The 12,521-nt window shown below is 39.1% G+C and overlaps 1 protein-coding gene across 2 annotated transcripts in view; it reads left to right on the top strand.

The window, feature by feature from the left end:
• The first annotated feature begins 4 nt into the window (after positions 1–4).
• Positions 5–12,521, top strand: part of LOC119656521 (probable phospholipid-transporting ATPase IF) — a 114,680-nt gene continuing 102,163 nt past the window's right edge. Inside the window, exons 1-2 of one of the 2 annotated variants that reach the window (XM_038062868.1) lie at positions 5–143; positions 265–392. In XM_038062868.1, the coding sequence (XP_037918796.1) occupies positions 390–392 (3 nt within the window). In that variant the 5' untranslated portion in view covers positions 5–143; positions 265–389. Of the gene's footprint in view, positions 393–12,521 lie in introns of both variants that reach the window. The other variant, XM_038062867.1, reaches the window with a different exon arrangement.

Genomic DNA, 12,521 nt, shown 5'->3' with positions numbered 1-12,521 from the left:
AATCTTTTAATGTTGTTGGTTTTCCAGTATTCTGAAGTTAGAAAAATTGAAAAAATTCTTAGCGAGTGTATATCGCCTGTGCAGTTCGGGAGTCTGTCGCCCTTCGTTGACATGATCCTTGTATTCCAAGTCGCTCATGATTAGTACGTCAATCACACTTTGTTTGCAATATTTTTGGAACTTAGATATATTTATTCATATTCAAAAAAGATAATATTTTAAAAAAATTCAAAATTTCTGGTGAAAGTTCTGTGTTTTTTCTAGTGCGTGTTTGTGTGTATATTTCAACTTGAAGATATTGTATTTGTTGCGGTCTCGTCTCTGATGCAAATATTTTGTGCTGATCGTAATGTATAACAAATGGGATTTTCTTCGTATTGATTGCGGTAATGGTGAGTATAATTCTTTGAATGGCATAGTTCTTAATGCAAGAATATTTGCTTATCGCTTCTCTGAAACAACGATATACACGCGAGTTTCTAATACCTCGGTGTGGTGCTTGTTGAATGTATCCTTTTGTGTCAAGGGATTGCTAGGGAAGTATTCGTTTCCGATTATGACAGTGGAGTTGCTTGTATAAAATATTTTCGTAGTGTCGAAATAGGGAGTTGATAGAAGGAAAGTATAGATTTGCAAAGCTGGATCAAGGTCTAGCGATTTTTTTGGGTTAAATGTCAGCTGTCAGACAAATTAGCATTTGAAGTAATAAAGCTTGTTTTTAAGGTTTTGTGTAAAACAATGTCTGTCTGTCTGCCTGTCACACCATCTCTCCAAAACGGCTAAAACGATCCGAATGAAATTTGGTGGACAGATGGGAACTATGAAATCCCATGTATACAGCGAGTGGCATAAATTTAGGTGGAGTTTAGAGGGGATTCAAACAGTTTTTTTACCGGATATAGTCGTGTAGGACATCAAATGAAAGGTCTCGATTTGTACTTTCCGAAACTGACATTAGTTTTGGCACAAATTGTAAAGTTCGTGAGTAAGGAATCAAAATGTACGCACTTAAAGTGAGACATGACTCATTTTCGGAAACTACCCAACCTAAAAATCCGAAAAAAATCTGGGTGGTGAAATCTAGGCCTCAAAATATGTCCCATTCCGATATCTGCTCAAATAAACAATAACTATATAACTAGTATATTACTAACTTATAGAAATTTACTGAAAAACCCCCTTAAATTTTGTACCAGCATAGAGGACAGTATTTCGTATATTCCTGCTAAATTTCATGGAAATCTGGCAATTAACGCCAAAGTTCTAGCAGCTCAAACTTAGCAATTTCGCGCGAATTAACCGCTTCCAAAGCCATGCAAATAGGATGCGGACGTCATAATTAACGGGAATAATTGACATTCGCGTGAAATATTAAAGTCGCATTTATGAAGGATGTACTTCCCTTTGTAACGTTTTGTATAAAACACTTAAGTGAAATCTCAGCCTCGAGAGATGTGCCATTCCGATATCTGCTCAAATAAACTTACTAATAGTATATTACTAATTTTTAGAAATTGACTGAAAAACCCCCTTAGTTTCATAGAGGGCAGTATCGTGCGTATTAGTGCCAACGTTATAGTAGTTCAAACTTGTCAATTTCGTGCGAATTGACAGCATCCTAAGCCATACAAATGATATGATGACGTCATAATTAACGAAAATAATTGACATTCGAGTGAAATATTAAAATTCCATTCATGAAGAATCTATTTTTCCCCAGCTCTCTTTTATATCTGATGTCGGTTAAATTCTTCGCATTTGCTAATAATATTAAATTCAGAGAATGAAGCGTGTAAGGTTGAATATTATCAATATAAGGCTTTCCATCAAAAGATTTATTTTAATAGCTTCCTATAAAATAGAGATCAAGGGATTTTTTAGGTATGTGACCCGGAGCTGTCATGCGCTCCTCACATCTTCTTCGTTTTCTTCAGCCGTTGTGTCTTTCACAAGCGGGGTCGGCTCGTTGAGATCGGTTTCGCCATTTTATTTTATCAAATGCCTGATCTGGATGCAATCGCGAGACTTTTAAATCCCCATCCAGTGTGTCAAGGCTCCGTTGTTTCGGCCGGCTTTTTGGTCGCTTACCATTGACTTCGATGTTCAGACCAATATTGGGGAGTGAATTCTCGGGAATTAGGTAACCACACCATCGAAAATGCCTATCGCAGTTTTTTCACGATCTATGGAACCCCATATCGATTGCGGATATTCTCATTTCAGATGTGATCAAAACGTGTCACGCCATTAGTCCAATAGAACATCTTAGTCCCCATTACCGTAAAACGCCGTCCATTGTCTTTTATAGTAGGCCAACACTCAGAATTATAGAGATACGTCGATCACAAAGAACACCGGTTGTGTAATGCCACTTCATTCAGATTGTGTTAATGCGTGAAGCAGTTTCATTACGCACTTCTCCATTGGCTGATAGCATTGACCCGAGATATTTAAATCGCTTAGTTCTGGGCAGGTCACCTTCGCTGGCAAAACTGAGCGATTTATATATCTCGAATCAATGCTATCGGTCAATGGAGAACTGCGTTATGCTCCTCACATAAGGAAACACAAAACCTTTTATGCCTGAAGCGTCAGGCTTCCGGTTTCCCGACTTGTTTCTTATTCGTTAGTGTTGATATTTTTATTTTTGCAAATATCGATATTTCGGGAACCACTTGTTCCCTTCATTAGTGCTAAAAAGTCTGCTCCTCAGTAGGTTTATTAGTTGTCTTTATACTAATCTAAATCTACACTATATACTATACTATTCTAATTATGGCTAAATTAATTTTTAAAGACATATCTAGATCCTGTTAATGAAGAAATATTTAATTTGATTTTAAAGACTTATTTGTCTATCCTGAAAGAAGAAGTTTTTCTAATTAGTTTTTTTAAAAAGTTTTTTTAAATAATGGTGAATAGCAATTGTCTAGATCTGAATTCAACCTGTCTATCGGCTATTTGCTACTGAATAAGCTTTCGTAGGCGTCCAGCTGGTTAATTTTCCTTAGCTGTTATCACTTTCAAATCATCGGCGCTTATTTTATGGCCGCATTCCACGATATGTTTAGCCACCATAGATTTTGTAGGTTTTCGGGAGTACTTGACAGCCAACTCTGCCTCCTTCATATGCTCCCTAAATCTAGTAGTTACCAGTTTTTCGTTTGTCCGGTATATACTTTCGGGCAATCTGAGCAAGCGATTTTATATATACCGCTCATCTCGTCTACTGTTTTTCGGTCCTTGCCCCTAGCCAGCTGGGATTTTAGCCGGTAGATACGACTTGATCCTACCAGTTGTATGTCAATCCTTTTCAGTGTCCGTTTTATATGCTTGGACAGATTTGAGAAGGTAACACTTAGTCTTTTTATTGCAGTAGAGGTCGATTGTTGGGTGTACAGTGTAATGAGATTACTACGTTCTAACCTTCGTGCGTGTCTCCTGATCATCGTGTCTATGGTGGCGCTGGGGTACTCGTTCTTCTTTGCAGTGTCCATAATGTAGAGTTTTTCCCTCTGGTAGTCTTACTCTGTGAGTGGAACTGTTAGAAGGCGGTGGATCATCGTGCCATAAGCTGCCATTTTATGCTGGTAACAATGGAATGAAGTGACTGAGACAATCTCAGCTGGGTGCTGATGCGTTTCCTGCAAAAGAAAAAAATAATGCGTTTTGACGTTTGATTAATATATCTAAGAAAGTCAATTGGTTGTTAACTTCAATCTCATGAGTGAAGGTTATTTTGGGGTGTAGCGTGTTGATGTTATCCAACATATTATAGATACATGTGTCCGGGATCACTAACAAGACCATATATTTGGAAATAATCCATCCTGTTCCATTTTTTCCTCCAGTGATGCCATAAAGATTTCACTTAGAGGTGGGGAGAGATGATTGCCCATCGCTACACCCAAGGTTGTCTTGAAGTATTTTCTTCTGAATGTGAAATAATTTTCATTTATGCAGAGGGAAACCAACTTCGCATATCGTTTTGCCTTTCTCCTCCATTCTGGTGTCGAACCAAACTGAATTGAAACATGAGTGCCCTACACATAAAATAAAAACAATGTTTTTATTTTTCTGCGTTTCATATTTACATCAGGGTATGGCCAAAAGATGTTTACCTCTCCTTGTTGGTTTCTAGTTCTACTATTTATTAGTGGAAATGGATACGAAAAAACTGCGGCGCTGATAAAAGCTAAGGCTTGTGAACAGATGCAGTGAAGCAGAGTTCATATTTAGCAAGTTGTTTTGTAGAAGAAATTAGGTCAGCTATTGAAAGGTTGTTGGATGCCAACAGAGCCTATTTCAGCTTACAAAAACTGTTCCGCTCGAAACGTCTCACCAAGCGATCAAAGCTCTTACTGTACAAGACTATGATTTTGTCAGTCCTTATGCATTCCTCGGAGACCTGAGCTATACCACCGTTGTGGAGAAAATCAGGCTTAACAGGTTGCGGTGGGTCATCTAATCCGTGTGGATGAGGATGATCCAGCCTGGAAAGTCTATAAGGGCAATATCAATGGTAGAAACAGAAGACGAGGCAGACCCTGTCTGAGATGGAGCGATGGCGTTGGTCAGGACGCCAGACAGCTTTTAGGTATATCGAATTGGTGGACCTCGGTGCAAAACAGCGATGTCTGAAATTCCTTACTAAGGTAGACCTAGACCGGATACCGGTTGTTGCGGAGTTGATGTTGACTGAAAGGAGTAACGGCAGTTGGGTGTGATTTCTGACTAGTCACATTGAGGTGCTGACTTCTGCCTTCAATAACTATCCTAGCGGAGAAAACGCACAATGGAAATTATTTTATGTTTGTGAGCCGATACTCCCTTCTTTTATTATTTCTTAATCAATTAGCATACACAATCACACAGGCAAAGAAAGAGAAAAATAAAAGCAATAGCAATAAAGAGGCTTAGGGGCACTTTTTTACGCGAAAAATGTCTTGTTAAGAAAATTTATTTTAGAAATGTTTTCTTACTTTTTGTTAATAGTATGTTTTTAAAAGAAGGGCACTTATCGTGGGTGGGACAATTGGGTGGTGTGCTCCCTGCTATCATGAAGATAATAGCGAAAATAATCCTGGAACGCATCGAGACACATCTCGAAAACTGATTTCCCTTTTGGGTCCCCCACATTGACCACATCAATATCCTGTGGATCATTTTGGACTAGAACAGTGCCGGGAGTTCACATATCAAATTCACCGACTTTCGATAGCGTCAGCAGCGAGTGTATCAGGCGTGCTCTACGCAGAAGGGGTATTTCAGATAAACTAATGTCAATCATGGATCAATGAAAAACTTCGAATTATCCAAAATTCAAATTAAGGATTGGGTTGGATTGGATATATTTAGATATGCAGATATTAGATGAGTTTACAAACTATAAACATTACTTCTAGTAGATAAAGTAACTAATGACATTATTATTACTATTATTGTAATTACGCTTTTTAAGGTTTTGTATGAAACAAAACCTGATTAAAATCGGTTCAATGTCTGTCTGCTACACTCGATTTACTCGGTTCGGCCGGAACCGATTGTCACGAAATTTGGTGAGAACATGTGGTCTGTTTGTCAGTTTATATTCGGCAACTGGCGCCGTTTTGTGTTGAGTTTCAAAGGAGGAAAGGGGGATACAGATTTTTTTTCCCATACAGTCTGGTCTGGTTGGGTATCAAATGAAAAGGTTCGATTAGTACTTTCCGAAACTGATCCTATTTCTGATATTAGATGAAACATGGGGGAGTGAGGGATCAAAATGTCTGCCCCAAAAAGTGAAACCGATTTCGTTCTTGGAACATATCCAACCGAAAAATCTCAGTGATGCATCTATTCGAAATCTAGGCCTCAGAATACATCCCGTTCCCATATCTACACGGATAAAGTTAATAATAGTATATTACCATGTTTTAGAAATTTACCCGAAAAGTTCCTCATAGATTTGCATTTTATACCTAACTGCCAGGTGTGATGGTAGCTCCCTCAGTGAATACCCCTGCAAGACTGCACATTAAGGGTACAGCCACTCAGACTGAAGCTATCTATTCTTTCTCCTTTCAGAACCGGGCTTGGGATCGACTATGGCGGATTTTTGTTATATAAACACTTATTTTTTATTCAAGTATTTCCTATTGATATTAAACGACCCTTGTTATTCCATCTTTTCAATATTTTTTTAAGCTTGCTTTAGGCTCGGGTTATAGCCTTCAGAAGAAAGATCAGTAAATTTTTTTAAAATGCTGTAAAAGATAAATTGGACCAAATATGTTTGCTTAGATATGAATCAAAATATATAGATTTCAATGCACTAACGTCTCCAATCAACAAAATATGTTTGAAAATATTGCAAGTAGTTTAATAAATCTACTTTAATTTTCCTCTGATTGCAAAACCATTCTCTGTAAGTGGAAAACTAAAATTGGTCTATTAGACTACTAGCGGTAGGTTCGCAAAATTTTTTGGTTGAAATCGTTAAAATATTGATAATTGATATTTTGATTCATACCCAGCAGGTAATATTTGGTCAAATTTATCTTTAATACGCTATAGAAGATGGAAAAATCTACTGGTTGCTGTGGTAAGAACAAAGGAAGAGTCCAACCGGCTTAGTTCTTCTGAGGCAGCCCGTAGAGTTTACAAAGGAAAGCAGCTTTCCCACACTGCAACTAGAAATTTCCTTGAAGCCCTCAAGGAATGGTTTACCTAGCCTGCCTCTAGCTAAAGCTGGACAATCGCAAAAGGAAGGGCCTGGGTTTTTTTTCCTTTTCTTCGCAGCTTCGGCAATGCAGATTGTAGGGCATGTCGAGCTTGGTGGGATGGTGAGCTTTTGCCATTTGAAGTTCGCGGTTGCTAAGTAGTGCGAGTAGATTCCACCCTTAACAGTCGCCAGCGAAACCCAGAGAAACGGTTATGTTACGCTTGGGGCTCGGATCATGACTTAACCATCGACAGGCTCCCAGTATCGCAGTACTTCCGCTTGGATTACACTGACGAAACCTGGGAGACGATACATATCTGAAAAAGACTCCCACACGACGTCTCAGGCCATCTTTGATCCGTCGGTGAAGAATACTTAGTCATAAACTTGCAACTCGTTGCCGGTTTTCCACTCTACCTGGTTGGAAAGTTCACTGCAAAGTTCCGCGTAAAGTCCGGCGTGCAGAGTCCCCGAGGTACTTCATCCAAGATGTTACAATGGTCGAACTCACGTATTCTGATAACACTGCACGCTACAACGTATTTATTGTGGAGGTCTAGTGGGAGGAAGTGCGCTGGGCAGGACTACAGGATTCCGGTAGCAGCTGCACACGCTTTCGATTGAACCTTGTTAAGTTTGGTTCTATTGCACTTGTTGCAGTGGGCCTGCCACCACACAATAGTATCGTACGTTAAGATGGGGATAACCACGACTGTGTACATCCAAAGAACCATAATCGCCTGGAGACCCCGTTGACTTAATTATATAGACCTTCTTAAACCTCAGTTCTATGTGCAATCTCCAATTTAATTTAGAGTCCAGAATTACACCCAAATCTTTACATTGGAGCAAAAAAACCAGTTTATTTAGCCGCGGGAAGTGGAATCCGGGTGTTCTTATCTTGGTGGTGAAAAGCATCAGTTCCATTTCGGTTGGATTTATAGCTAGTTCACATCTTGTGGCCCACAGACACATCTTTCCCAGCGCTCCTTACTTGATGTCATTCATAATAGAGGAAAATATCCCTGATACCAATGCCACCAAGTCGTCGGCATACGCCGTCACTTACCCCCAGTCCTGTCCGATATCCGTACAATTTCGTCCGCCACTATCAAACATAGCAAAGGAGAGTTGACCTGAGGGGTGCATCACAGCTGGTCAAATAATTACCTACCAGATCAGACTGGATTATTTTAGTTTTTAGTATGGACATTATCCAATGCGTAAGATACCCCTCTAATCCTGTAGTGGTTAAGTCTTCCTCGATGGCATTGGTACTAGTGTTTTTGACATGATCCCTCTATATAAGTATATACATGCATGCAGTTAGAATATAATGCCTGTACTGTAGCGACCGCTCAACCGTGCAAATTACCTTGTGAAGAGGGCTTTCTGTGGATTGACTTTGAGGAAGGCTGCTGCGACTTGGAGGAGGGCGTTTTTTCTTTCTCTTTATAATCGTCCTCTAGTGGATGCCCAGGACGCGTTTGAAAGAGATGAGGCTGATTTTTCAATAGGCTCATGGCTGCACCTACCTTCGGTATGAAAACCATGCGCGCGAGTCCCCAAGAGGGTGGTATGTATCCCGAAGAGATGCAGCTCTGATAAATCTCGACAAGCCACTGCACAATCTTTTCTTGCTGCTTCTCTAGCATGCTTGGCATTATGCCATCTCAGTCCGGAGATTTCTATGTGGAGAAGCTGTTTATAGTCCAAGCGATTTTATCCTCGATAATGACTGATTCACGAGTCTTATACAACTAGGGCTGCATGCCCTCCGAGCAAGGCTTTGACTAACAGTCCTCCTTGCTGACGGACATCTAAAGTAGCAGCTGTAGGGTTTCACCAGAAGATTTCGCCCAGGAGCCTTCTGACGGATGCTGTATTTAGTAGAGCATCAGATTTTAAAGGCGATTTCGAATGTCCTTTCCAGAGCCCCGATCTTGCACTCCAGTTCGTCTGCCAATATTATCCATTTGCGCACTGGAGAGTTTGTTCTTGATAACTTGACCAAACTTCCTCCAGTCGATCTTCCTAGGGCCTCTGAAAGGTTTGGAGGCCTCTGCGGTGAGATCTAGACTGAAAAGTATCTAACTGTGATCTGAAAAGAATTTTTTCAGTTCTTCACCCTAAAAATTCCATTGTAGGGTAGTAGGGTGATATTAGGGACCTCTTCCAAACTGTCACAGTTCTACGCGCTGGAGAAATGGAAGGTTAGTGTACTGTCCTTATTAGAAACTGATGGATTTGTGCTTATAATGAACTCAATAATATCACCGTTCGTTGATTTCCGGGCTGCCTTGCACCGGCGTCGCAGGCTATTAACAGGTTGGTCTTCTTTGCTGCGATGGTGGCCGTGAAATGGTGTAATTCTGCTGATGGTGCTGATCAGTCGGGTCGCATTTAAGCAGAGCAGATATAACTTTCATTGCTTCCACCTGATCCAGGTTGCCCACGGTTAGGTTATCCTCCGAAGTTTAGGTTTATTTCGTTAGGAAGAGTTTACTGTTTACGGTCGTTACGATTAGCGTTTTTTCCAGAAAGTTATGTTTTAAGTCAAAATAATCTTGAATCGGTTTTTAAGGAAGATGATTGGTTGGGAGTCAAACAGTGTGCGATGGGTTGGCATTCAATCTTTAAATGAATCGCAATGATTAGATGGGATTTCTACAGATGGAGTATGCATGTAGGGAGTTCCAATGAAAATAGTCGACATTTGCATTTCCATTAAGAATTTGTGACTCGGCCTACAATATTCCCGCTAGTATGTTAGTTGTATTATAAATACACATTAGCTATTTATGGATAAAAAAACATATGTATAGTGTTAAAATAAGTTGCAAACTTGTTTTGCTGATAATGTATTATCATCTTTTTGTAATAAATTTATACAAATCTATTGAATTGGAATGAGGCAAACTGGTTTTTATGTGACTATCGACCTATTGACACAAACCAATTATCTCCTACGTACATAGTCGTAGTGAGTACATATGTATGTGGAGTTAATATTCTAGTGTCTGAGATAAACCCATTATTGTAATATAATGTAAAGAATTCCGTGAACACGTTACTACTTCGCTTAGATAAGCTTCAATTTGTGTAGGAATGAAAAGATGAGAAGCCCAATGTTTGCAGGTTATTATTTTCCCGGAAAATTACATTAAATTTTGCAATAACTTAAAATCAACCGCTTACTGATTAGTCACATGAATGAGCATATTGTTCACGCCTGTGCACGGTGCATTCATGACCATAAAATTATCTTCGGATATTTGTTTGATTTCACTATTTTCCCCGGCAATTTGCTAAGGTTTTTTTCCTTCTTAAATACTCATCAGCGATCAGCCGCAAGGCAAGTAGGTGCATAAATTGTAATGTTGCATCTGGTAGATGACAAATATTAATTAGACGCTTCTAATAACCTACAAATGACATTCTACACTAGATTTGCAATTAAATTTGAGTGATTTCAATACGTTCCCCTGATCATGCATGCATCGTCGTTAAGTCTTCCAAGGAAATTTCCGATGATTTCTCGGAAGCGGCGGAGGAAGATGGTGTAGTGAATTATTGTATTATTTTATAGACATTCTGCTGCTGGCTGTTGAATGGGAGCTTAAGGGGGTCATCCCGTGTGAGAGCCGTTTTTTTTGCCATTTTTTGAAAAATTATTTTGGAGGACTAGATAAAGATAGAAACGTGATTTTTTCACTATATGTTTATTGACATCTCTAGTATATGTGATAAATTTTTCAGCTTGATATCGTAGCTAGTTTTCGGAATACGTGTCAATTTATGCACCCATCTCCAAAAAAAGGTGTTTTTCTGCTGCCACGCTGGAGGGCGCTGTGTTCATCTGATTAAAAAAACTAAACGGCATTTTAATGTGGACAATATTCCACGGTCCGCAAATTATTAATCTAGGGTAATTAGAAAATATTAAAAGGTAAATTTTTGGTGGGCTTTTAAACTTAATTTTTTGGACTTTGGTGTTTTTTTAAGGCTTTTTTAAGGATAAAAAAAAAAAAAAACGACCCATCTGATTGCAATTATCCTAGTTTGCGGACGTAGAAATATGTGTTAAAGAAATCGTGAAAATTTCAAAGAATTTGGTTGGATAGTTTTTGAGCTATGGTGGCAGCCGATTTTCAAGATGAAGTTCCGAGAAAAACGCATTTGAAAATTTAAATGTGATTATCAACGGTAAAATTTTAACTCACCATTAATCTGCTATATCTGGTCCACAGAGAGCACCCTCCGTTTTTTCAAAAAAGTCTTGTAAGCCCGATTGTTGCTCTCTGGTTTCAATTCTGGCTCTTTTAGCCAGGTCAGTCGATCGTCGTTCGGACCGCCAAATTCGCGTTTCATTACGGCGGTCGACATAAACTGACATTATGTGACCAACTTGACATCCCATTGTCACTAGGATTTTGAGAATGCCATTGAATCCTTCATTGAAAATAATTACAATCAGAAAAGTGGCTATTTCTACGACTTTGGCCCCAGAATGAAGGTGTTTAGGAGCCAAAGTCCAGATCAATGCATTTAACGACTCATTGTTATTCTGGGTCCCTGCTCCTAAACATCTGTTCAAGAGATCATCTTGTGCAAATCTTCGTAGATTGGTTTGATGACTGTTAGAACTTTTTCAGTCAAAGGTGCCTTCTCGTGGTGAAAACTATCCAGTTCTCCTTTAGCTTCCGCTTTGCGCCATTTGCACCAACTGTCCTCGCCTGCTGGACAATTTTGATGCTGAAGATTTTCGTCTGTAGAACATTTATGGAAGAAAGTTGCCCAGTTGTCTGTTCAGTAAGTTTTCCAGCCCCTTTTCCACCAATGCCTTTGTGATTCTTCTTTGCATTTCTAAGCTGCGTTCCCATTCTTTTCTCGACATGTCCTACGCATTCCTTTTTACTACCACGTATATTTTATTATTTGCAGAAATTTGCAGAAATACCGGAGAAAACTCCAGTAAAATCCAATATACAATATACAAAACTTGTCGCAATTGGAACATCCATGTTCATGCTTGCTAAAAGTGTTTTTGCTGATGTGGATGCGAAGTCCTTTTTCTTTTTTCTAGTGCGAGCATGACGTTGAAAGTCAAAGCGATCTCCCTTCGTATGATTCATTTAAAAAAATCACTAAACACACAAACATCACAATATTTACAACAAAATATAACTGAGGATAGCTTCAAAGCCTTTCAGGGCTCACTCTAGACTGGATTGTTCTTTCGATTTCTCTAATCCGACACACGGGATGACCCCCTTAAAGGCATGCCTAAAGGAACGTGTTTTTTTTGCCAAGGTGCCTGGACACTGTTCTGAATTTGGGGATTTTGTGAGGTGATGGGTCCCTTATTTGATTACTAGCTTTATATTCGTTTATTTTGTCATCAATGACCAATAATGATCTGTTTTTAATTCAAAAGTACAAACAACAATTGTTGTCCTCAGGCCACTAAATATCCTGTCATTGATGAATTTATTTTTATATTCCCATAAATTGCTATTTTATTATTAGAATAGGCATGATTTTGCCACTGGAATAAATTTTTGATGGGTTATGGATTTGTCTTTTTGTGATGGACTATGGATTTACAGTGTTGAACGAAGGTTAGTATGTTGCATCGTCAATAGCTTCACGTCCGTGAAAAGCATTTGCCGCCGCAAAAACGTACAAGTTTAGAATATGGTGAGGTCTTAGGCGCCTATTATCATTTATACGCATTTCAATTTTCTGCAGTTTTTTACGAACGTCAGTAGTTTGTGAACCCTGTTTTTGGCTTGAAAGTTCCTCCTCCTATTCTCAG

Source organism: Hermetia illucens, chromosome 5, assembly GCF_905115235.1.
Source record: "Hermetia illucens chromosome 5, iHerIll2.2.curated.20191125, whole genome shotgun sequence".
Classification (NCBI taxonomy): domain Eukaryota; kingdom Metazoa; phylum Arthropoda; class Insecta; order Diptera; family Stratiomyidae; genus Hermetia; species Hermetia illucens.
Note: the sequence above shows the minus strand (reverse complement) of the source record. Positions and strands in the feature narration are given on the sequence as shown.